The sequence below is a fragment of the Hippocampus bargibanti genome, linkage group LG18 (genome assembly GCF_051943395.1).
Source record: "Hippocampus bargibanti isolate YZ-2025 linkage group LG18, ASM5194339v1, whole genome shotgun sequence".
Lineage (NCBI taxonomy): Eukaryota > Metazoa > Chordata > Actinopteri > Syngnathiformes > Syngnathidae > Hippocampus > Hippocampus bargibanti.
The window spans coordinates 7,909,687-7,937,398 of record NC_142751.1 but is presented as its reverse complement, the minus strand read 5'-3'; the positions used below and the strand labels follow the sequence as shown (position 1 = coordinate 7,937,398).

The 27,712-nt window shown below is 41.5% G+C and overlaps 2 protein-coding genes across 3 annotated transcripts in view; both read left to right on the top strand.

Moving 5' to 3' along the window:
• The window catches only part of astn2 (astrotactin 2), a 287,375-nt gene that overhangs the window by 29,684 nt on the left and 229,979 nt on the right, over positions 1 to 27,712 (top strand). The window lies entirely within an intron of this gene.
• On the top strand, positions 15,621 to 16,475 carry LOC148884444 (myosin light chain, embryonic). The gene has a single exon (XM_089020726.1). It carries the CDS (start codon positions 15,700 to 15,702, stop codon positions 16,300 to 16,302), a length of 603 nt encoding a protein of 200 aa, XP_088876852.1. The 5' UTR covers positions 15,621 to 15,699; the 3' UTR covers positions 16,303 to 16,475.

Here is a 27,712-nt window from a genome sequence, read left to right as displayed (position 1 = left end):
TTCATCTGCCGCCACTGAATGATGGGTTAATGAGGTTCATACATGCCCCGTCCTATTTCCTGCTATCATGTCACTCAAGAAATTTTGACAGCAGGCAATTAGGAGTGAACAAACACGGCAGCAAGTCTCGGACAGCATTGGGCTCCAACTGTTTCTGAGAGTCCTATGCTGAAATAAATAAAAAAATAAAATCAACCTGCGGGGTTTTGGTTGTGTTTTTGTGAAAACATAAAATCAAACCAGAACTGTGGAGATTTAAACACTGCACCCACCTAGCAGGACAAGAATGTTCCTGGGGCCAGGTGGTCTTGCTCAGCTCACGAACTACCAGCAGGGAAACAACAGCATTCTGGTACAGCTGGCTAAAGCAGCAATAGTTGTGTAACCCACCCCCCCCCCTCAAAAAAAAAAAAAAAAAAAAAAAGAAAAAAAAAAAAGAAAAAAAATATTGCAAATGATGTGTATTCATCCTGTAATAATTATGACATTGATTATGACCTTGACTTGCACACTGCAAAAATCAATGAGTGCGGAAAATCCTACTGGACCCTCCGCACCCTGCCCACCACCTTTTCCAGCTACTCCCTCAGGCAGGCACAACCTATCCATGCGCACCAAATCCAGCAGACATTCAAACAGCTTCTTCCCCTGTCGCCATTAAATCTCTAAACCAGGGGTCGGGAACCTTTTTGACTAAGAGAGCCATAAAAGTAAAATATTTATAAATGTTTTTTCAGTGAGAGCCACACACACGCAAAAAGAAAAAAGAACTAAAGAACTAAAAATAAAATGGTGGCGACAAGAGCACACAGATGCTAACACATCTGTCATAATTTTAATATTAATCCCACTAATTTTGCAGCACTATGCCGTTGTGCAACATTCCGCCATTGAATGTGTTTCTGCGTGTGCTTGGCCATTGTCAAGAAACCCCAAAAAGCTAAGTGTAGCTCAGGTTTAACTCATTCACTGCAAGACGATGTGCAAAAATGGATGCACTCCAGTGCCAGGGTTTTTGTCACTTTCATTCAAATTGCAGGACCCACAGAATGTTGAGTTTTAGGACTACATAAACATTCAATGCAGCGTTAGAAACCTACGGCTGTCTTCTTTCTTCAGAAAACTAGAGTTAATTTCTAAGTTATATAAGTGCGGACGTATCTGAGCTGTAAATGGCTGTACAAAAGGCAAATGCTGCCTCCACTTTCTCGACACACCCCTGCAAGAAAACCCAAAACCCGACCAAATTTATGCTCTTCAATTCCTGAATAAATTTGGGAATGACAGTGAAGGAATTCGTAGTTTATGTTAAATTTCATGCACACCAAACAAGCAATCATAGCAGAGAGTTAATCTAAATGCAAGAAGCAAATATATATATATATATATATATATATATATATATATATATATATATACAAATTGTCGGTTAAAAACAGAAATAGTACATTCGTAAGAAAAATGACGCCTGAATGACTCTCCACACAAATTTCTTGAGCATTTTACAATATTTTCAGATCAATCTGGTCGGGTCTCTGTGACTTGCCTGTCATGCTTTTGATATGGGAGCAGCTGCGCACCAAAGTGCAGTTCCGGCCCGTGAAGCGCTTGCGATTAATTAAAGAATGACGTGAGCATGCTGAGTGCAGACGTTTCTCTCTCGCCACTTCTTCATCAAGTCCGAGTCAATATCACCTTAGGGGATGCGACGCAAAGCCGAGGTGGATTGTATTTGCTTGATGTACGACCCGCCTGCATGCTTTGTGCCTGCCTTATCGTTCAATCACTAAGCAAGATGGAGGCCCACACCCTGACGGCTGACGGACTATAATGACCCCCCACCTACCCCTTACTCCCTCAATTCCCACCCTCCCACATATAAAGCCCAAATGCACTACCTGATTGTGGGGGTTTAAAGGTAATCTCTGTTGAAACTCCCAACTGTACCGTTGTGGCAAAATGACACAAGTACGTCTTCACACAAGGTTCATGCTGTAGTGGTGTTCCATAGGGCCAACTCGTTGGCGAACTAACACCCCAAAAATATTTTGAAAACGTAAACACAGATCAGCCACGTGAATTTTGTATGAATTGAGGACATGTGACTGCTTTGTTTCCTGTAAATGATATCTTACCATATTAAGCGTTTTGTTACAGATTCAGCTGTAAAAGCGCTATATGGATGGATTTGCCTTTATTACTCTCGCAGTGGAGAAATTTACATTTCACAGAAGCAAAGTGATGAAAGGAATGAAAGTAGAAAAACAAAATACAAATAATATAAATGAATAATATAATAATAATACATTACATTTTAAGCGCCTTTCAAAGCTTTCAAGGACACTTTACAGTCACAGACAGGCATAGGTACTATAATCAATAAAATACAATCACAAATAGAATGCAATAAATAAAATAGAATAATAAATAGAAACGACAGAGTAGTACACAGAAAATGCAATTTTAAATAGGTGGGTTTCGAGATACAGTAAATCCTTTACGAACCCCTTGGCTTACGAACTTTTCGGTTTACGAACGTTACATTTATGAAAATTTTACCTTGGCATACAAACTATTCTTCGGGATACACACGGAGCTGCCACAATGAGTGATGTGTCGTTCGCGAACGAGCCCGTTCTCCTCACAAGAAAATGGTGGCCTCTGTTTTTGTCCTCTATTCCCCGCCCCCAGTCTTCGGTTAAAGCCACGTGAACACACACACGAAAGAGAGATGACAGAGCTTGAAACAACAAAAAAACAAAAGTGTGAGAATAGTGAGAAAATTGATAGAAAACAGATAAAATATCCCATCAATCAGGCTCCACAAATAACCCGCACAAGTCATCTGTACACTTGCAAAAAGCTATCAACCCAGCTAAACAGATAACAATTGATGAATAACTAGATACAATTATCACAGAGAAAGCACCGACAAGGGATCATTCTTCAAGATGGCGAAAAAAGCCCATGTTCCTCATCAAGTTTTTAATGCTGAGGAGCCATTAACGACCATCACAAAGGTAAATGACTTTATTGTACAGATCAGTTTATTTCTTTAATCATAATACTATGGCACATTTATTATACATAAAATAAGGTCTATTCTGTGTTTTTTAAGGCTTAGAAAATTAGAAAGTAGAAAATTATGTTTCATGGAGACCTGGGAACGGATTATTCTCATTTTAATGGTTTCCTATGGGAAATTAATTTTTGGGATACACACTTCGCCTTACACACTCTGGGAACCAATTAAGTTTGTAAGCCAAGGTCCCACTGTATATATAAATCTGTGTATCAGTCTGTATTGTATTGTAAATGTTTCTTTTCCCTAAGCGATAACTCCTTCCTTCCAAAAACGCTTCACATATTTGACTGACTTATAACTTTGACCCAGTGGTGGGCCGTCAGGTCCTGCAAAGCCTTCTCTGCTGGCCTAAAAATATCTGAATCACAGACTGATGCTAATTATATTTTGCCCATACATTTTTGTTAAATAATTCCAAAGTGTCTTTCAGCTTCTTTTTCCCCTGTTATGCTGCTTCTAGATGTGTGTTTTCGTATTGAAGCATTTAACCAATCACATTTTCACCATCATTTGTTACCAGGGTCAGAAATCTACATGTACGCCTCCACAATCAGGTCTGCAGGCCCCGGAGCATTAATTGCGGTGTCGATGACCATGTTGCCTGAACTACTGTATGTTGCTTTAATCAATCATATTTTGAGTTGGTGACGCGCAGGGCCTGCTCGCAGCCCTGGGTAACGTCAGAGTTTTCGCAGACCATGATTGGTTAGTTACCAGTCAATCATAGTATCACTTGCCGCTAGTGACAGAGAATACTGTCACTTGCAAGCACACTGGATCTGGAGCGAGCTCCGTAAGCAAATAGATTGTTGTGTTGATTTAATTGCGGTTTTGTCAACCCACAATGGCTGAAGAAGGAGAAATGGATTTGGTTGGAGATTTACTGTTAGTCATTTTCAAGATGGACTTTTCAAGAAAAAAATGGACATCATTGAAAAATGTCGGACAGCTCCGAATATGTCAGAAAATAGCAAATGATGCAAATTTATGAGGTTATTATTGATCTTTCTCCACCGTGTTTTTCATTCTTCTCTGCGGTGTGAAAGACTGACTTCTGACCCCATATCAAGAATCCACGCGTTCAAGGTAAAAACTTGAACAGTTTACTGATAGTATTTCTTTCTTCACGTTATTTACGGGCTAACGGGACCCTCTAGTACAGTACAGGATGTGTAGTAAATCACACCACACTTTTTTACAATGGCAGCTGCGGACTGATTCCGACGTAGCACTACTGAAGGCCTAGGAGTGACATGCACAGGCCGCCACTGCTTTGAACAATCAGGTGTTGTGGAGGCTCTCTGCACACCACATCTTATGTTGTGGGATCTCCTGACGCCTCACAGATGACAACATATTGGCCCTTGAGGCGCCTTGTCACAAGAAAGGCGCCTTGTCACAAGAAAGGCGTGATGCTTGTTATTGTTCATAGTCAAATAATTTGCTATTGTAGGTATCACAACTTAATTTAGATTGTATTTTTGCCATGCATTCAGCCCGTTTTTAAAATTATTTTAGCTTTGTCTGCCTTTTTTAATGTACAGTCTCAATTACTTTTTTTTGCAATTGCAGAATGATCACATCTTGTATATGAATTGGCAGATATAATAACGTTTTCAAGGTCAATGGGTCCCCATTGTGTGGCCCCACAGACATACTTCCTTTCATAAGCCTGCTCTTCTTTAACGACAGCACTATCCCACCGTGACATCTTCACGATAATGGAAAAGAGTTCAAGGTGGCCGCTTCTATGGATTCCAAAAAAATGTTTTATTTTTCCAGAGTTGCAAGGGTAGATGCATGCATTCATCAATACGACTAAAATGTATACATATGGCCCTATCAACGTGCACTCTGCAGCCTTGATTATTTCTTTGGCTTCACAACAATACATCCAATTACCATGCTCGCTGTTGTGTGATTGTAGGAAAATGCTCAGAGAAAAGCAGCCTTCAGTCCTAATGTACAACATGCGACATTGCATACACCATTCTTATCATTGCCAACCATCACTTTGCTAATACTAAAATATTGGTGGGCCAGCCCGGATGACTTTTGTGCTGTTACCAATGATGAATATTTATTTCTAAATTATTTTGCTGAATTGTGTTAGCTTGAACCATTGCTGTCTCCAATCGACTTGGTGTGAGAGAAGGTCCTCTCTTAATTGCTCATTTTATCATTTTTGTTTTCTGATTCATTTGTTGGTATGTTACCCCTGGCTATTAGTTATTCATTTATTTGTAGGGTGGAAGGGTACCATATTTTTTTTGTAAAAGGTGCACCCCCAAAGAATGGTGTATTTTCAAACGTTTTCCATAATTAAGACGCACCGGACTATAAGGCACACCTTCAATGAATGTAAAATAGTTTTCCAAATGTAATATATGAAGAAAGAAATGTCCAAACATAAGGCACACCACATTATAAGGCACTACAGTAGAGGCCGGGCTTATGCACGACTTCTTCTACAGGGAGAAATGGAGTCCTGCATATAAGGTGCACCTTCAATGAATGAAAAAAAAAAAATCCAAATATAATATATACATTTATAAAGGTTTCCCACATATAAAACACATCACATTATAAGGTGCTACAGTAGAGGCTGGGGCTATGCACTACTTCCTCTATGTGGGGGTGGAGTCGATGGCTGCTGATAGTTGTTGCCAGACCATTTGTAGGCACAGGGTCATCTTTTGAAGAAAATCAAGGCTTTTTGGTATGCCTAATACACTGGGAAATACGGTATTTGTTTGTGTCAAATATATTGATCTTTACAAAAATTAATTGTCTAATTTATATCACCTTTGCACCACCCTCCCCATCATTGATATACCATGAAAGTGTTTCTTGACAGGACCTGTTCTTTCTCATGGTAAACAAAAAATGTGCATTTATTGCATGCCAGTCATATAGTTGGCAAAACACACACATGCGCACACACGCGTGGAAAAAAAATACTTTCAATGTTTATCAAGTCGAGCCAGGTTGTTTGGCATCTGTCATCTTGATAATCATTTTTCCCATCTTAATCTAGTCTTCTCTGATCTGTCAATCTCAAACTAGCTCAAAGTCCTTGGACAGTGTAATTGAAGAGTGAGGTGTGTGTGTGTTTGACCTTAATTTAAGATTAATATCTCCCCTTTCTGTTTACCTGGGAGGTCATGTGGTTCGCAAAACTAATGGGTAAGCCCTTCGCTTGTCTTGCGGAAACCTGCAATGAAGGAACGACTGAAAAACGGAATGCTCATTCATGTTGGGGAGCATCAGTGTAAACTAGCTCTTTTTGTAATCGTTCAGGTAGCTTTGCGATACAGTGTGGCACGCTGTTAACCTCCAAATACAAAATATTTCCCTACTGTTGTCAACTATTCAGTCACACTATATGTTTTGCCCTATATAATCAATGTCATGGGGAAAAAACACATCAAAATAAATGTTCACCTGTCTTTGACATTCTGGTTCATGCCTTTCTGTGTGGAATTTGCATCTTGACGCCTTGTCCATGTGAGTTTTCTCTGGGTACTGAGGTTTCCTCCCTCATTCTAAAAAAAACATACCATAAGTTAACGGAAGCCCTAAATTGTCCAGAGATATGACTTTTCAGAGCAAATGATTTTTCTTGTGTACCCTGCAATTAGGTGTCCCCCGCCTATGCACAAATACTGCATCGACAGGCTCCATCACACTTCTCAGTCCTTATGGGGGTCTGCAGATTTAAAAAAATGAATGGATGAATTTTACTTCCTTTATTTGTTTGTGGTTCTCTTCATATTCAAACCCTGCATGTGTCCACTGTTGCATTATGAATTTATCTTTTGTGATCATTTGTAAGAAAACTACACATTTTTACTAGAACAAAAAGGAAAAGCCATCAACAAGGCATTTCATAATCCACTTCCTCTGTGTGATTCTGGATAGGGTATGGAGGTGTATATTGGAGCGTGTTCGCCACTAAGGGCAGCACAGTGTGAAAATACTTTCCTGCCAATCCAGTGGAACTGTCAGAAGTGGCTTTTTTAGTTTTTATTTGCACTTTGTATAGCTGTGCTGGCTGCGTTCAATGCTATTCTGAGGCATCCAGTATTTGAGGGCGAGGTGGGGCCTTCAAATCCCACCACTGAAGCGCCAACTGATGTCTGCCATTCCCCTTGGACTCCAGTGAGTGGCTGCCTTCCACAGCGCGCATGGCTGGATGAGAGTATGTTTTGTGTGTATCTTCGTGTGAATGTTTGTTTATATCGGTGCAACGAGGCATAAAGAGGGCCAGACTTTAATCCGGCAGATAACACCAAGAATGACTGCTGGCGGCCTAACGGTTCGTCCGAGCCTACGCGGGTTGGCTACATAGACAGCGGTTGTATTTCACTGATGAATATGGAAGTAGTCCAACTTTAGGTAACCTTCTAAAATAAGAGTACAAAGCTCATGGCTATGGTGCATATGGCTATGGTGCCGTCAAGAAGATTCCATTTCTTTCTTCTTTTTTTTTTTACAGTGGTGTTAAATGTCCAAATACCAGTCAAAAGCTATCTGACATTCTCCCGTGAATTGAGGCATAAAAGATAAATAAATAAAATAACAGAAATGTAAATAATCAAAAGACAAAATTCAATACAAACCAAAAATATGCTTCTGGAAATTGTACTGTATTTTCCGCTATATATGCCCGTGCGCCTTATACGCCGGCGCACCTTATATGTGAAGTCATATTTAGCCACAACAGGTCACGCAGCTACTGTCAGCAGCCACAACTACATTTCCCCCTGTCAAACAAGTCCTGTGTGTATAGTGTGAGTGTGCCTTATATTTGGAAAACCTTTTTCATTCATTGAATGTGCACCTTATAGTCTAGTGTGTGGACAGGAGATGTGAGATACTATTTTTTTCGTTAATGGATGCTACAGCTTTATGTTTGTTTTCAACATGTAGCTTGTAGCAGATGTGCACGTTTCACCATGATGTCCATGATCCACATTTCCGAAAAGTCATTTATTTCTTTCATTGGCTCAGTGCACATTAACTCATTCACTGCCAGACGTGGAAAAACCCAGTGCCAGGGTTTTTGTCATTGTCACTTGTATTCCAAGACTCACAAAATATTTGTTTATAGGACTAAATAAACAATCAAGAAAGTGATAGAACCATAGACTCTCTCCTTTCATCAACAACAAAGAGTTAATTCTTAAATTATATGGGTCTGGAGTTATCTGGGCTTGAAATGGGGGCGGTTGTACAAAATACAATGCAACACATACATATTGATTCATATACTGTTGCGCTTTAACAGCTGCTAAAGCTGGAAAACATGGAAACAAACATGGAATAAAAATGGAAATGCTGCCCCCTTGTGAAAAAGAAAAAAACATTGCTAGAGGCCATTTTCATCGGGTTTTCGGCACCCAAGCATGAAAAAAAAACTTGAACACATTTGGGAATGGTGCTCTGCGTCATACTTACAATTCCCGAATAAATTCGTGAATGGCAGTGAATGAGTTAATCAACCCAAGAATAAATAGGGTCAATGGGCCGGATTTAGTATAAATGCTCATTTTCGGCCATCGTCCCAAAGCAGGTTTTTAAAATAGTGAAACATAAAAATTTAGGAGCAGAATGTCAGAACTAAAAACAAAAATGACCTTTCACTGGTCAGACATTTTTGTGGTTCTCGCGGGATACCTGCAGTGTTCCCCTGATCGATGGTAGTAATAACCCAGGGGTCGGGAACCTTTTTGACTAAGAGAGCCATAAAAGTAAAATATTTAGAAATGTTTTTCAGTGAGAGCCACACGCACGCACGCGCGCACATACAAACGCTCGCGTGCGCACACACACACACACACACACACACACACACACACACACACACACACACACACACACACACACGCACGTGCGGCCACTTTTCAACAAAATATCAGAATGTATTATTTAAAATAACTTTGTGATAGTACTCACCGTTAGCATGAATGGTTTTCCATTCCTCGTGATTGGTAAAAATCCAGGAAAACGATCGGAATGAAATTCAATTCGCCGGTCCAGAGGCGAAGTTACTGCTAGCTAGCCTGCACACGGCTAATAAGCTTCCACACTTGCTATCTGCAATCTATTTCTCGCAGAAGTATGTTCATGCTAACGATAACATTGGGCTTGTTAAAATGTCACTGACATTCGACTGTTTCATCGATGGTATTGTTTCATTGCAAATTACAATCAGAACATTTTCTCTCCTCTAATGCTCCGGTGCATTCACGCTGAAGTGCACTAGTTGGGCTCATTTAAAGGGGCGTTTTCCGGTTTCAACATGACGGCCACTATCATCCAATCAAAATGGCGCTTTCGGCCATTCTAGGTCAGTGTCATCCAATCAAAATTGCGCTTTCCGCCAATTGCAGCCCCAACGGGAAATGATCGGCGAAGAAAAACCACAATATGTATTTAGTTTTATCGGCGAGCCATATGCAATCATCAAAAGAGCCATATATGGCTCGCGAGCCATAGGTTCCTGACCCCTGTAATAACCTAATAAAATGCAAAGTTACTCATGACAATATGTCGCCGTGAACATTGCTCTTCTCAAACAAAAGGCATCAGTGTTAATGTTTCTTTAATTCTGTTTTATTTTTTTCCATCGTTGTTGGGACACAAAAGCAAATGTACATGGTGACCGCTTGGCAAAATCAAGTCTTTTTTGCGCAACATCAACCCCCCCCCCCCCCCCCTTTTTTTCTTTTGGCATCACTTCTTGCCGGTTGCCAGTCAGACAATAGCGTGGAGATCACAGAGCACAATTGCTTCATCTCCCCGGCTAGGAATGAACACCCAGGCCCATTTCTCTCGAGCTTGACTTGGAATTCTGACAGGGTGATTAGAGAAGTTTCCAGGCTATTCATACTCCTCAATTCTCTTTGGAGTACTTGGCTTGGTGGTCCAATCCTCTCGTTCAGTCAGACCAGTCTTTTTCTGATGCGCGTGTGATGCTGTTTTGGCGCGTGTCTCCGAATGGCTTTTACCTGTTTATCACAGCAGCACAAAGGCTTAGAAGATGTTTTCCTTGCAGCTTATGAGGTGATTTTCCCCGCTGGAAAGCCAGTATTTATTTATTTATTTTTAATTCAGACACTTAATCCCTGAGAAAGTGGACCAAACATGTCTTCGCAGGGCCTTTTCTACCCGAGAAAAATTCGGACTCGAAACTTTTGCATCTGCACTTGAATGCGTGTATAATCCAGTCTGCAAAGTAACACTTGCATGAAGAAATATGTTGTACATCTATAAGAAGTCTTCAACAAAATTTTTGATGCCTCCAAAAAAAAATTAAAAAATAAAGTGATTGCTGGATCATCGCACTTTGCCGTTAGGAGCGTTGGTCTTTGAGGCGAAGCACACATTTTACCTCAAGCATTCTCAAATGTACTTGCTTCGATTGTGTCTGCAAGAAATGCATCCGGTTGTCTTTTTAAACATGAATAATGTTGCAGAACACTCACCAATGGTCGCTAGACCACGATAAAATTCCCCAAGCGCTAATCTATATGGACGATAGTTCCCAAAACACATCCAAACGTTGCGATTGGATTCTATGGTGATGAAAACGTAGCATTTGTTGACCTGCACACAATCATGCCAAAGAGGAATAGAACAGCCTCGGGCAGCCTCGTTTAATTAGCGCTCACTCTTCAAATAACATATTCTGATATTTCTGGAAGGCTCTGAAAGTGTCATTGGCCACTTGTGATCCTCTGAAATATGCTTGTCACTAAAAAGAAAGAAGTCACAGCCCCCCGCCCCCCGCACTGCCTCCTCCTCTTCTTTTCCTTTCGGCTTTTCCCCTCAGGGGTCGCCACAGCGAATCAATGTCATCCATACATCCCGGTTTTGTGCATCCTCTTCTCTCACACCAGCTACCTTCATGTCCTCTTTGACCACATCCATAAACCTCCTATTCAGTCTTCCTCTCGGTCTCCTGCCTGGCAGTTCAAGGCTCAGCATCCTTCTCCCGATATAGTCACTCTCTCTCCTCTGGACATGTCCAAACCATCTCAGTCTTGTCTCTCTCGCTTTCTCTCCAAAGCCTCTAATATGAGTTGTCCCTCTAATGTACTCATTCCTGATCCTATCCAAGCTGGTCACTCCCAAAGAAAACATCAACATCTTCAGCTCTGCTACCTCCAGCTCTGCTTCCTGTCTTTTCTTCAGTGGCACTGTCTCCAGTGCAAGCATCATGGCTGGTCTCACCACCGTTTTCTACACCTTTCCTTTCATCCTGGCTGAAACCCTTCTATCACATATCGCACCTGACATTTTTCTCCAGCCGTTCCAGCCTGCCTGGACACACTTCTTCACCTCTTTTCCACACTCTCCATTGCTTTGGACAGTTGACCCCAAGTACTTAAAATCCTCCACCTTCTTTATCTCTTCTCCCTGTAGCATCCCTCTTGCACTTGGATCCCTTTCATTCACACACATATATTCCGTCTTGCTGTGACTGATCTTCATTCCTCTCCTTTCCAGGGCATATCTCCTCATCTCTAGTTTTGCACATTTGTTTTGGCAAAAATGTTTACGTCGGATGCCCTTCCTGACACAACCCCTGTATTTATCCGGGCTTGGGACCGGTACAATAAGACACTGGCTTGTGCCCCCTTGTGGCTACATTACATACATTACATAGCCCCCCGCACTGCCTGTTGACATAAATGTCGCATTTGCAGGTCCGCCACAAATCACCGCATCAGGCTGGGCATACGTCATGAGACCAAGGCTGTTGCCGGGCAACTGATGTAGCGGGAGCATACACAGCCCACTCGAGGACAAATCTTGGGTTTCCTCCAGCAGGGTCGACGATGGTGTTCATCAGTCGATGTGACCACATCGCTGGATGAGCTGTGCTCGTGTGACAGAAATGTTATTTAGTGGACGACTTGCTTCTAGCGCTGAAGTAAGTGGCATCTCATGTCGCCATTAGACTGCGGTGATCTATTTTCAGATGTCAAAACCGCAAGATAACTGAGCAGAAAGGTGGCGAACCATGCAGCAAAGTTTTATTCACGGTTGGAGGTTTGTTGACAAAAGAGGCCTTCATTGTTTTTGTTGAACAAGGTGTTGATTGGAACCGAGGGGTTCTGCGGACAATCCCGCGGTGTCAGGGAGCAGGAATAAAAACTTGATTTTGTTTATTTATTTTCTTTCTAAAATTTCGAGCTTTATTTTTGAACTTCGACTTTGCATTATTGGATTGGATTGGAAGAGCCTTTATTTGTCTCACAGTGGATAATTTACATTTCACAGCAGTAAAGTTATGAAAAGGAGAAAGGAAAAAGTATCAAATCAAAATACAGGAGCTGCTGTAAAGGCAGCCACTCTCGAGGCACCATCTTGAAGTCAAAACAAGAATAAAAAACACAATAACAAAAAATGTGATAACACAAAAGACACAGACAGTCATTCATTCTTAAGCACTTTCTGCACCCTCTTTGTTGTATAAAGCAGTTCTAGATGAAAAAGTGTAGAATAAAAGGGTCCTTTTCACCAGTCGATCAGGGATGTCATGGTGAAAGCTAGATGTTGAAAGCAAACATGTGTCACGTTCCGGCGGCGACAGTTGCAGCTGACGAGCGGGAACGTTGGGGATAGGTGGTGGATCGCCAAACAGGACAGAGGCGTAAGTGCAGGCAACCGATTTATTAACAGAAATAATGACGAAACAAACAACGTTAGTGGGCGAGCGGCGGCAATCCACCCAACCACACTAACTAACAAAATGAAAAGGCACACGAGGGTGCAAAAACAGCCTACGACGCGAGGCAACACAATACCTGCGATCGTGGCTAGAATGATATCCTCGGGCGAAGCAACTAGGTACTGAATAAACATTCAAGGTACTGGCAAAGCGTGAGGCGACGTATCTTCCGACGCTGGGTAAGTGCCAGCGTCGGGTTTAAATGTCCCGCAGTCAGTAATGAGGGAATTGACAGCAGCTGGCGAACGGCGGGAGCGGAGGCTCCGCCCCGCTGTCAACTCGCTCATGACAACATGAAGCTGGAGCATCCACTGACGAACAATGTCTCACAATGCCTGTCCCATGTAAATCCACTTCAATTCCAAGCCGCAACGGCACTCTGCGCTGATGTGGCAGCCTCTTGAGTGGCACTTTTCTCTCCACTGACACTCCAAATGTATTAAAAATGAGAATTTTTTTGGGGGCATTGGACAAACTTTTACCTTATTTTTTGCACTATAAGGCACACTGGATTATCAGGCGCACCTTTAATGAATGGCATATTTTAAAATATTTTCCGTACACAAGGCACACCACATGACTACAGTAGAGGCTGGGGTTACGTTATGAATCCATTAGACCAGGGGTCGGGAATCTTTTTGACTAAGACAGCAATAAAAGTAAAATATTTAGAAATGTTTTTCAGTGAGAGGCACGCTCGCAAACAGGCATGCAAACACGCACGCACGTGCGGCCACTTTTCAACAACATCCAGTTCCTCGTGATTGGTAAAAATCCATCCAAACGATCAGAATGAAAGTCATCTTGCCAGGTCCATACACAGTTATTGCTCGCTAGCCTGCATACTGCTCATTAGCTTGCACGCTAGCTTCAGGCTGTCTCTCACAGATTTATATTGATGCTAACGTTAGCATGGGGCTTGTTAAAATGCCACTGATATTCGACTGTTTCATCGATTGTATTTTCTCAGTGCAAATTAGAATCAGAACCTTTTATCTCCACAAAGGTGAATCGTCCGGTGCATTCTAGTTGAAGTGGACTCGCCATTTTTTTTACTCCTCGGTTTATTTAAAAGGGCATTTACCTGTTTCAACATGACGGCCAGTATTATCCAATCAAAATTGTGCTTTCCGCTAACCTAGGTCAGTATCATCCAATCAAAATTGCGCTTTCCGCCAACTGCAACCACAACAGAAAATGAACAGCGAAAAAGCGAGAATATGTACAGTAAAGTCTCGTTATATCGATATCGGATATATCGATAGTCCCAGTTATATCGATACTATTTCTATGCACGCACGGATAAAATTACATACAAACAGGGTCGGATATACCGATAGTCCCGGTTATATCGATATTTTTTCGGACTCCCTTGAATATCGATATAACGAGACTTTACCGTATTTAGTTTTATCGGCGAGCCATATGCAATCATCAAAAGAGCCATATACGTCTCGCGAGCCATAGGTTCACGACCGCTGCATTAGACGGTACTGTGCTAATGGGAATGTCAACAAAACAGTCAGATAAACAGTTGCAGACGAAACACACGTGAAAATCTGGATTCACCACAGCCACCTTATGGAGCATATTTGCCATTGCATATATGCACATACTGTACCTAGATTTTATATTTTATACTGACTTGTGTACGATGTACAGTTGTTTTTCTGAGACATTTATTTTGTTGCATATGATACTGATTTTCTTTTCTCTTTTCGACTGAATGTTCCTACTGGAGATGACAAATTTCCCATTGTTGGACTAATTATGTATTTTCCGGTGTGTAAGGTGGACCCCCACTGAATGGTATATCTTCAAACTGTTTCCATATATAAGGCGCACTGCACTATAAGGCAATGAATGAAAAATGTTTTTATAATATATAAATATACAAAAGCTTTCCAAATATAAGGCATACCACATAGGACGTGACAGTAGAGGATATGGTTACGCACGACTTGTTCTATAGGGGGAAATGGAGTCAGTGGCTGCTGACAGTAGTTCTGAGACATGTTGTGGCTCAATTTTAATTCACATGTAAGGCGCACCAGCATATAAGACGCAGGGTCATCTTTTGAGGAAAATGAAGGCTTTTGGGTGCGCTTTGTATGCCGGATACTGTAAGTTTTTTTATTTCTAGATCAGTAAAACTTTATTAGGAAACTACAAATCACCGTTCTGACAACTGTTGCAGCTCAATGATACTTCACATAAAAGGTGCGCAGTATTATTAGGCGCATGGTCATCTTTTGATGAAAATTAAGGCTTATAGTTGAGCCTTATAGTGCGGAAAATGTTACTTCGAAAATAATATTTAGTCTAAAATAATGTACAGATCATGTCACTCAATGTGGATATGAACAGTTGGTTATTATGGTGAATGAGTCGGATGCTAAATTGAGAAGGGATGTGACCAGCCACGGAAGTTTAAAAAAAAAAAAACAGAATAAAAAGGTGTGCCCACAGAATGTACAGATTCCCACTTTTAACCGCTGCCGAGAAGAGCTATTTTAGTCACTCTCCCCGAGTGGCTTGATATATTATCCGTTCTCTGATCCCTTTTGTCCGTCAGAGAGAGACAGAACATTTTTGGCTTAATGCAACTGGACCCTGGCTAATGACAGCAGATAGCACCGCCGGCCAGATGACAACAGCTGAGAACAATACTTTATGTTGACATCACTTGCTATAGAGATCTATTTTGGGTTTCTTCCTTTTATAGTACACTGGAGAAAATTGTGCTTCAGTTCTCCTGGATAGGTCTCGTATAAAAGGAGCGAGGAGGGTTGGGCCTCTGTGCTCTGCAGACCCTCGCAGGTCCGAATCAGACGTTCTCGTTTCTCAGCCAACCTCTCGGCCCCTGCAAAACATGGCACCCAAGAAGATTGAACCGAAAAAACCAGACCCCAAAAAGCCAGAGCCCAAGGTCTCACTGGCTTCGAAGATGGCAGCGACTCCTGAGATGCTACCGGAGCATCCCAAGGAACCCCCCTTCGATCCCAAGAGCATCACCCTCGAGTTCACCGCCGAAGAGATTGATGAGTTCAAGGAGGCCTTCACCTTGTTCGACCGAACATCGAAGGGTGAGATGAAGATCACGTACGCCCAGTGCGGGGATGTGATGCGAGCGCTGGGCCAGAATCCCACAAACGCCGATGTGCTCAGGGTGCTCGGGAAGCCGCGGCCAGAGGAGATGACCAGCAAAATGTTGGACTTTGAGACCTTTCTGCCAATGCTGCAACACATTTCTCGCGCCAAAGACCAAGGTAACTTCGAAGACTTCGTAGAAGGCCTCAGAGTCTTCGACAAGGAAGGCAACGGCACTATCATGGGCGCTGAGCTCCGTCATGTCCTGGCAACGCTCGGAGAGAGGATGACTGAGGATGAAGTGGACAGACTCATGGCTGGACAGGAGGACGGCAACGGGTGCATCAACTACACCTCCTTCGTGAAGCATATTCTCTCGGGATGAACTTTAAATCGAGAAACTTCTACCAATTCCCGTCACAGTGGACCGACCGATATTTGTGTAACATTTGTGCTCGGCAGCGACTCGATCCGCGCCGTCTTGCTTTTGGCAAACATGCCATGAAATCCCAGTGAGATACAGCGGCCATTCATTTAATAAAAGCAATTTTATCACAAGCCTCCTCGCCCTGATTGTCATTTTTAAGAACAAACAGCATTTAAATTCAGAGAAAATGATTTATGCTAATCGAATTGGTGAACGTGATTTGGAACAAATATTGTCGGCAAGCAGGAAAAAAAATAATAGGCTTTGGCTCCCAGATTTGATTGTATTCCAATTTACACAAAGAGCGCTCTTGTTATTTTGCTGGAGGGCAGCTGCTGTGGATCATGACACACAGCCACACAGAGAGACACAGACACACGCATACACATACAGAGACACATTGCAGACACTCTCAGTTGACGAATACGAGACAGGTGGTGCAAGGACGAGCCTCCTTCTAGAAATTGTTAATGGTTTGGTGGCTTGTCAATAGTAGACCTTGACAACACAGTCCCACCATCCCGGTGAGGGATAGATGGCAAGTAGTTAGCTACTATTGCGGTCCTTTAGCACAACGCCATCATCAATTTGAGATTTAATATTGTTGTGTTTCAAAAAGCTTTGTTTAGTTTAATTTGCAGAGTTTTGACTTCCGGCCATAACTTTTTGAAAATCTCATACTGTCATGATTGGCGACCAACGAGTGGCGCTGTCGGCCCCGCATGCACCTGCACTGTCGCTGAAACTGTCGACAAATCCTTTCATGGAAACACGCTCGCTTCACAGAAAACTCTCGTGAGAATTGACATTATACTTTCATTTATGTATGAATGACACAGATGGTCTGTCGTTTCTGTCCGTAAATCCTCCTTCAGTGACGATTGAATTATCGTAGTCAAGACGATGAGTCCAGATATACCCAAGGTTCCCCAAGGAATGCAGTAAATGAACGCTCTGTCTCAACGCTGCCCCGCAGAGCTGCTGGCGAGCTTGTCGGATGCTTAGTTGCGCTTGTTTATGGCCACATGTAGGGCGCGCGCTCATCGCAATAGCAAACAAGGGGACATAAATCAAAGCACTTCATGAGCCCAAAAAAAAGAAGTCATATAGTCAGGTTAGCATTAGTGTTCAGGTTTAGAATTTGAGTGAAGGTCATCGTCTGTTGGATTTCATGAGTTTTTGGAGCAGGAGGTAGATAGAGGCAGGTCTCATAAAATGACTTTTTTTCCGAAAGCAGACTCTTCAGAGATTATTGATATGGGAAGTAAGGGTTAGGGGGGCAACCTATATACGTTGCGATTGTTTTATTACAACATTAAATCGAACAACGTTACAAATGGAAGGGAAGAGATCTTTATCACATCCGCTGTTGTTAGTCCGCATGGCGCAATGCTCGTGGCATTTCTCATTGTCAGATAAGAACGTTAAATGGTAGTGACTTTGTCCCAACACTATTTACAATGCTTTAAGTAGGGTTGCTTTAATTTTCATGGACAATGGATTGTAGGTAGTTAAAAGTGATTCCAAGTAAAAAGAAAGAGGAGAGTTGTAATGACATGCTTCAGTTGTCTGTCGGTCTGAACATCTCGTGTGTATCTTTATTGGATGAGATTGGATTGGATTAGCGTTTATTAGTCTCGTAGTGGAGAAATTTACATCTCACAGCAGCAAAGTGAGGAAATGAAAGAAAGAAGGAGAAAAACACCATATAGAAGCTGCTGGAAAGACAGCCAGTCTCACTGCATCTTGAAGTCAAAAGAACAAAAAACTTATTTTCCTTTCGGCTTTTCCCTTCAGGGGTCGCCACAACGAATCAGTGTCCTCAATCTAAAACAATTTTGTGCAGTTTGAGGCTCAGCATCCTTATCCCGATATAGTCACTCTCTCTCCTCTGGACATGTCCAAACCATCTCAATCTGACCTCTCTGACTTTCTCTCCAAAGCCTCTAATATGGGTTGTCCCTCTAATGTACTCATTCGTGATCCGATCCAAGCTGGTCACTCCCAAAGAAAACCTCAACATCTTCATCTCTGCTACTTCCAGCTCTGCTTCCTGTCTTTTTTCAGTGGCACTGTCTCCTTTCCAAACATCATGGCGGGTCTCACCACCGTTTGCTAGACCTTTCCTTTCATACAAGCTGAAACATTTCTATCACACATCACACCTGACATTTTTCTCCACCTGTTCCAGCCTGCCTGGACACGCTTCTTCAACTCTTTTCCACACTCTCCATTGCCCTGGTCAGTATACCCCAAGTACTTAAAATCCTCCACCTTCTTTATCTCTTCTCTCTGTAGCATCACTCTTGCATGTGGGTCCCTCTCATTCACACACATATACTCCGTTTTGCTGCGGCTGATATTTATTCCTCTCCTTTCCATGGCATACCTCCACGTCTCTAGTTTCTCCCCCACCTGATCCCTGCTCTTGCTACAGATCACAATGTCAGCTGCAAACATCATTCGTTCAAGAAGATTCTTATCTAAAATCATCTGTCAGCCTGTCCATCACCATAGCGAAAAAGAAGGGGCTCAGAGTTGACCCATGGTGGAGTCCCACCTCCACCTTGAATCCCTCCGTCACACCGACAGCACACCTCACAACTGTTGGTGAACAAAAACACCAAATAACAAATAATATGACAACACAAAGACACAGACATTCATTCAATCTTTCTGCACCCTCTTTGTTGGATGAAGCAGTTCTAGATGGAGGAGAGGTTCATAGCGTCCTTTTCACCAGTGGATCAGGGACGTCATGGTGGAATGTGCACGTCTACTACAAGCTAAATGTCGAAAGCAAAAACGAAGCTGTAGCATCTATTGACGAGAAGAGATAGTGTCATGTAAATCCACTTCATTTCCAAGCCGCGACAGTCCCACATATGCATCCATGCTCTGCGCTGATGCTCCTTTCTTCTCATCACTGGCTACTCAAGCCATACATACATCCACCGGCAGGCTGTTCAACAGCACCGCCATCTTGGAGTTATCATCTTGGATGTGCAACTACACCACATGTTATGCTCATTTGCAAATTTGATGATAACAGTGATTATGTGTGGGTGTTTCTGTCGTTGGACGCCTAAACGGAGCTGACGAGTTTCCTGGGCCGATGCAAGCGGCTTCTCTCATTCCTTTGAAAGTTGGTGTGGTAGAGTTGCTCAGTTTTTGACATTGTGGAAGCAGATATAGACTAGCTGGAGTACATGGAGATTGAAGCGTGGTAAGCACGTTTATGAGGAACTGCAAGCGGACTTGCACTTATGGGACGATCATCACTGTGAAATGGGCACCTGTAAACTGGCTTTCGTTCTGATCGTTCATGTCTGTGTGTGACAACGTAGCTGTGCCGCTGGCGAGGATAATGCTTTTCAAAAAATAATATAAATTCACGTGTTAAATTCACGTGTTGCACATCCTCGTAAAAAGAATGCCTGGCTGTGTAGGCTTTATCGCTGAATCTGCTCTCAAACCTGGATCTCATTCTTATAGCACCTTGTAAGTATTTTAAGTTCTTGTTATACGATCATTTTATTTACTGTCACACCTGGCCCATATTCCGGTCTTTTAAAAATAATTTTCTGAATTTTTGGCTGACTTGGTGTCTTGCGCCGATAATATACTTCCTCTTTGGGGTGACTTTAACATTCATATGAATGTCCCGTCGGAACCACTTAGCATGGTGTTTGCTGCAATAAAGGATACCTTTGGTGTCAAACGGAGTAGTATTAACGTACACCACTGCTACGTTTGACTTGAAAATTTCAAGTTTTGACTGACTCATTGCTTCTTGCGAATGGTTCTTGTTTATGGTCTTCTTTTTACTGACGACCTCCTGGCAAATGGCACTGGAGAGTATGTGTGTCTTTTGGATTGAGACTGCAACATTTTATACAATGGATCACAGTATTCAATTGACTCCTTGACAGCACCTGGTGGGCATTGATATAAAGCCCCCAAGAGTGGTTGAGGTCCTATTTAGTGGTTACGTCTGTGTAAGCTCTGTCGTACAGGAGTGGTACATCGATGAGAAGGTTTCCTCAACCGTCATCTGTACTTTTTTGAAGGTGTCGGACGTTTCGCCTCCTATCCAAGAGGCTTCGTTAGCGAACTAAAGTCTTACTGGTCGCATCGGCCCTATTTATATATCCCTAATGTCCAGACATGGCGGCGCCGGACACAGCTATGATGGGTCCCTACTCTCAGGTTGGGGGGAGCAGAGGACCACTGCCTGTGGCCCCAGGTGGTTAGTTAGTGGTTAGCACCTTTTGAGTTAGCCTTGGATGCTTTGTGTCACAAACTACTGTACCTGTTGCGCTCTCCTTTTTAACCTGTCACATACCCTGCTGTCATGTGATGTTCCACAGGGTTCACCTCTAGAGCTTCTGCTTATCTCACTGTATCTGTTGGGTTCTATTTTAAGGAAACATGGTTGGGATTACATTTCTTTCTGACCATCTTTGAAACCAGTCTTAAAACATTTTTTTTAATTGTTTTGCTTTTGATTTTTAGTTTTTGGGGTTTTGTGTGTTCTATCATATGTGTGATATATAATTTTTTTATTCATTGTTTTTTAATTGTTTATACTCCACGAACAACACTCGGTGCACAGCGGTAGTTGTTTCTCTAAATTGTGCTAAGTGCTCTCTAAATTGTTTAGTTTGTAGTATTCCCAAAATGGCCTAACTGACCCCAATAAATGGACATGAAACTGATTAAAGCGGGATGTGTTAAGACTTTTACAATAATGAATCATGTGGGTATACAATACAAATTGCCAAAAATATAAACAAAATACATATTTCACTCCGACAGTTGACTCAAAGTGGTTCAGTGATTTCTACTTCACAACAATTAGGAGTGGCTTAAAAGCAAATCTGATATATTAACCCTCTATTGTGCACTTTTTTATAGTTGCATTTTTTTCTGCCAACCTGTTTGAAGAAACATGATCATTGTTTAAACAGTCCTAAATTTACAAAGGTGTCATAAATTTTAGAACTTTCCGTGGAATTGCCGTAACCTCAGAAGAAGACAAAAAACTCAAGCAAAGATACAAACTAATTTTAGTCACACCAAACAGAGGGTGGAAATATGTTAAATATTTATAGCTCCTGTCAGGAGGGTGATGCAGCCACTGTAATTTTCATAGCTGCTGTGCTGTGTGTTGTTTTAAGAAGCATTACGTCCGGCGTTCAATATGTTCTCTGTGCGCTTTTAGCGACCTCAAACACAACAGTGGCCACATTGTCACACGTAAACATCGAGTGACAGCATTTTCTCATTTGAAGAGGTAATTTGTGTGATTGCTTCGCCAAGGGCAACATGTATTGTTTTGGAGCCAATCTGTTATTGCAGTAGCAGCAGCAGCAGCGGCACAATGTTTAATGGCTGTAATTTTTGGCAGCAGAATTATTCATTTATCTTATTCGTAAAACTTTGATTTTAATTATTTTTTCTACCAAAATATCTACAGGGAAAAGCACAAACTTCCAATATTATTTTTTTTTTATTCCGTTCTTCAGGCATGTCAAAGGCAGTGCCATATTGTTGATCTTAAAAGTCGCTAGCCATCGCGCTTAACGATGAGACAATACCAAGTGTGCCAAGGTCAAGATTAGCCAGCATCATTTATCACCGGCAGCAAGTGAATTTGACTGCACTGTGTTAAAAAAAAAAGTAACCTCATGTGACTTTTCAGAAGAGCGTTTTGCTTTAATTTCAATGCCAGACAACATTAAACAATCACATAAAAAGACATACTAAACAGAGCATCTTTTATCAACAAATGTATGTTCTCAAGATGGCACTCCAATTTTCATGTCACACTGTTGACGGATTGCATTGTCAGACAAGACATCTGGCTGATGCTATCCTCAAAATAATTGACATCTAAAGGCATCCAATGCACAATTTCTCCAGCTTCCTCCGACTTTATTCACAAATTTAGCATCCCATTTACCGCCGGTGCTTCCGTGCTCGTAACAATTAGCTGGATTAGTCCAGCATCTGGTATTCCTCCGAGGCGACAGCATCAAGGTGTTCAGTACAGAAAGAGCATCCATTAAAATAATCACAAAAAGGATAATTAATACTGTACATGACCTTTTTTTCGGCCTAAAAACGCCTTGGTAGTTTTTGTCAGCAAAAAAAAAAAAAAAAATCCTTACTATCCCATACAGTACATGGTATTTTTTTCATCCTTTTCGGCAAAAAAAACGGCTTACTATATGTGTTCATTTTTTTTTTTTTTTTTTCGGCTAAAAAGCGCCTTACTATACATGGTCGTTTGTTTTTTCGGGCGAAAAACGCCTTAACTCATTCACTGCCAGACAATGTGCAAAAATATGTCCACTCCAGTGCCAGGGTTTTTGTCTTTTTCACTCAAATTGCAGGACCCATAGAATATTCAGTTTTATAGAACTACATAAACATTCAATGCAGAATTAGAAACCTTAGACTCTCTTCTTTCATCAGAAAGAAAATGTTTATTTCGATCTTATTTGGTTGGAGAGTAATCTGCATTGAAAATGGGGGCGGCCGCTCAAAAGGTAAATGCTGCCCCCTTGTGGGAGAGGAAAACACTGCCTGACCGAGCTTGAACACCCGTCCCCCCGGAAGAAAAAACAAAACCCGAACAAATTTGGGAATGGCGCTCCACGTCATGCTTTTCAATTCCCAAATAAATTTGGGAATGGCAGTGAATAGCAAGGTACACTCAGATTAGCAATTAGCAAGTTTGGGTTTGGTAGAAGGGAAACAAAAAAAATAGTTCATGTGTTTCCTTTCAGCAAAACGTGTGCAGTGTAGCAGTCTGCTTATCAACAAGCAGAGATGTAACAAACATAAAAAAACGACCATGGCAATAAAACATGGTTTCTGGCTCTTTAATTAGCCTTTTGTACCAAACAATGGACTTAATAGAAATCCGCAGATAAAGCTTTGATACAATACACAGTCTCAGCCCTCACTGCTGCTTTCATTACAACCCATTCAACACGCACGCCGTGTCCAAAGATCAATACTTCTTCACCTTGTAGGAGCAGAAACTTGATTAAATGCACCTTTAAGGGTCAATAAGGAGTGTCTAAGATCACTTTTCTCCAACCTTTGAGTCCAATATTTGACCTGATCCGCTCTCTAGTGCTCCCATGTACATGTTGCGTGTTATTTACATAATAGGGGAGGTGAGGCAGCTTTGTTGAGATACAACACATTTCATTCAAGAGGCAATTCAATGTGCTTCACCCTAGCGGAGACACAACTCCCACAAGTTTTTCCAAACACAACAGCTAATGACATTCAGAAGCAAAGCAAAGAAAACAAAAGCTGTTAGATCTTCGTTGACTGTTTTGTGAACATCTGACACGCAGGCGAGCAGGCCGCCCTGTTTGAGGCCCTTCACATGGTTTGTTTACAAAGTTTAAATGGTTACCAACAGGACACCGGCTTCGTTCGCTTCCCTGCAGGACTCAATAAAGCGTTGTGTCAAAAGTTGCACCGTTACTTAATTTGGAAAATTCATCAAACTTTTCTGAATTTTCTTCAATATATTTGCGAACACACATCCACCTCATGCTAATTTGAATCTGCTTTAGTACTTGCCATACATCGTCTATTTTCTGTAAATATTTTAGTTGACATATTGCTGTAGTTCAAGCATGATGCTCAAAAAGTGTAATCAATGCACATTTTTTTTTCTTTCCGCCTCGAGATTATAACATATGATCTTTAATGAATTCCACAACAAATATCGATGAAAAGGTTTCTTCAGCCATCATCCGTACTTCTTTGAAGGCGTGCGATGTTTTGCTCCTCATCGGACAAGCTGTGTTAGCGAACTAAAGTTGTGCTGGTAACTCTGGCCCTATATATATCCCTAATGGACAGTGTTGTCTACTGCTCCCCCAACTTTGGCCAGACACCTATCAGAGCGGAGGTCTGGCACCACCATCTCTATCCATTAAGGATAGAGTTACACTAAACTTTAGTTTAGTTAGTGACCAAGCGCTTCGGATGAGGATGTCCGACATTTTTAAAGAAATACAGATGACGGCTGAAGAAATCGTTTCATCGATGGACCACGCCTGTACGACTGAGTGCCTACTCAGGCACAACAAATATCCTATATGGCCTGATTTACAAAGCCACTCTGTAAATTAAGTCAGCTCTTTGTTGGCAAGTTAGGCTGATTTCACAAATCCGAGCACACATTTAATTACAAAGACACGCGTGAATCGAATCAATTTGCCTCGTTTGTACATTACATGTGGATGTGCATAATTTACATACTTATGGAGGTGAGAAAGATGTATGTCGTTTGGTCTCTATAGAAACACATCCCTGTGGGTGTGCCAACAATGCATATTGAGTGAACATTTGTAAGCACGTTGCAGGCGCGCTGCCTTAAATTCAATGCCACTCGCTGGGAATTAAGTCATCTCATACCGCCTAATCATATTTGCGCTTCTTTGGTGGGGAATACGGTGTGTCCTGAGGTGTAATCCTGATTGACTTCTACAAATGGCAATTTTGTTTATTTATTGTGGTAACTGAGAACCCATTGTCAGGATTACAAACGCCACCTCTGGCCAAAAACATCTAAGTAGTACTAGACCTTTTACTTAAGAAGAAAAACAAGTATCAAACAAACCAATTGCTGAATCTAATAAATACCAGTAAAAGAAATAGAAGCAGAACCATAACAGAACGAGAAATCAATGACCTGACACTGAGTGATCGAGCCAAGAGTTATTTTAAAGCAATAATCTAATAATGACCAATAGGTGGAGGAGCCCTATATCGCCACCTGTTGGTGAAAACAGTCTTGACGAAGAAAAGAAGCATTAACTCAATTACCGCCATTCCCAAATGTATTCGGGAATTTAAAAGCATGATATTGAGTGCCATTCCTGAATTTGAATGAAAATGATAAAAACCCTGGCACTGTAGTGGACACATTTTTACACATCGTCTGGCAGTGAATGAGTTAAACAGAATCAATAATGAAATCATAATCATAATGATTAAAATATTTTTAAAAGGTGTATAAATATTCAAGGTTGTCTGAAAAATTATGTGGTATGATAGGTATGATATCGCGTGTCGAGAAAGAAGGACATAGTCAGGTGACTACCCTTTCTGTCTCGTCGCATGCGAGTATTCAAAGGTCACTTTCATTGCCATTTTGACTGAAGCTTTAGCCGGCAAGACAATTCAGAGCGGGCTGATGTTTGTTTTCTCAATTTTCATTCAGCTTCACAACAGCAAGCAAACATCTTTATGGACCATCGATGAGAAGGTTTCTTCAGCCGTCATCTGTACAAAAGTGAAGGTTTCGGACGTTTCGCCTCCTATCCAAGAGGCTTCGTCAGCGAACTAAAGTTTGACTGGTCGTATCGGCCCCATTTATATATCCCTAATGTCCAGACATGGTGGCGCCGGACACCGCTATGATAGGTCCCTACTCTCAGGTTGGGGGGGCAGAAGACCCCTCCCTGTGGCCCCACTGATTGTTCCTACATTCCTGACTAACGACTGGCCTATTACTCCCACCGGTATCACCTCATCAGCATAACGACCCTCATCAGCATTACGAAAGTTGCCTAACCTGTTTTGCCTAAGCAGGCTATTGTATGAACGATCCAAATTGAACCTCACCCCACCAGACCGGTTTAATGAAGGATTTTGTTGTTTTATAAGAATCGCTTCTTTTACCCCCCTTTCAAACCATCTATGTTCTTTCGCTAAGATTTTAACCTCATTGTCATCAAATGAGTGGTTGCTAGCTTTTAGGTGCAAATGTACTGCCGATTGAGGTCCACTTATATTATCCCTGCGATGTTGATAAAGTCTTTTTTTGAGAATTTGTTGAGTCTCCCCAATGTACTGCTCTTTACAATTTTCATTCTTACAATGTATGGAATAAACTACATTACTTTGGTTTTCATTTGGTAGCCTATCTTTTGGATGCACTAATTTTTGCCTTAACGTGTTTATCGGTTTGAAATAAGTAGGAATTTTATGTTGCCAAAGGACTCTGTAATTTTTCAGAAACTCCTGCAATGTACGGTACTGCTACTCCTCTCCTTTTTGTATCTTGAGAATTATTGGTTTCATTCCCTATTCTTTCTTTCTGACATTTGTTGAATGACCACTGAGGGTACCCACAGTTAGTGAGTGCTCTCCTGATATGTTTAGACTCATTTTCTCTACCTTCAGTGCTAGTTGGTATTAGTTTAGCCCTATGCTGGAGGGTTCTGATAACTCCTAGTTTATGTTGTAAAGGGTGGTTAGAGTCAAAAAGTAAGTATTGGTCAGTGTGCGTAGCCTTCCTAAAGACTTCTGTTTTTAGCGCTCTGTCTTCTTTTATAATTACTTTACAATCCAAGAAGGCTAGTTGGTTCTCTTGAATGTCCTCACGAGTAAATTTAATGTTGAAGTCTACAGAGTTGAGGTGATCTGTGAAGGATTGAATTTCGTGTTTCTTAATTATGACAAAAGTATCGTCCACATATCTAAACCAGTGTCTAGGTTTTGTCCCTGGGAAGGATGTGAGGGCCTGCTTCTCCATCTCTTCCATGTAAAGATTAGCCACTATGGGTGAAACTGGTGAGCCCATAGCACAACCATGAATTTGTTTATAAAATTTTTCCCGAAATTGAAAATACGTAGTATTAAGGCAGATTTCTAATAATTACTTTAGTTCGCTGACGAAGCCTCTTGGATAGGAGGCGAAACGTCCGAAACCTTCACTTTTGTACAGATGACGGCTGAATAAACCTTCTCATCGATGGACCACTCCTGTACGACTGAGAGCTTACACAGATGTATCTTTATGGACCGCCATTTATTTTACATGTCTTAGCTGCGGGAACGGTTCAGATTTTTTGATGTCATCAAGAAGCAACAATTTGTATAATTACTCTATTGAGACACACAAGCAACTGCACAGGGTTAACTCTATTCTGAATTATAGTTCACACATAGAGAATACAAATATTCAGATGAGGCCAGATATAAAGTATCCATGAATCTGCCAGTTGACATGCACAATGACAAAGTGATGTCCCATTGAGCCCATGTGCAAATTAAGCCCCGGCGCTCTACCTCAAAGTCTCAGTGCGTCTGGCAATGTGTTGATGGAATTCCCATTATTAGAACTGGTGCCTGGCTTAGAGAACTTTGAGAGGAAGGAAATGAAATGGAAAACTTAGCTCCACAGATGACGGTTTTGTTCAGAAGTTTCCGGAATTAAAAAATGCAGCGTACAGGATAATTCTTACCTCATTTTTATGCAGTTATCAGGTATCTCGAATGCAAATCTGTAACTGGCCTTAATTCCCACCAGTGACAAAAGCATCAC

Excerpts from the sequence above, each read along its gene's own strand:
- LOC148884444 (XM_089020726.1), top strand. The coding sequence starts at position 15,700 with ATGGCACCCAAGAAGATTGAACCGAAAAAACCAGACCCCAAAAAGCCA.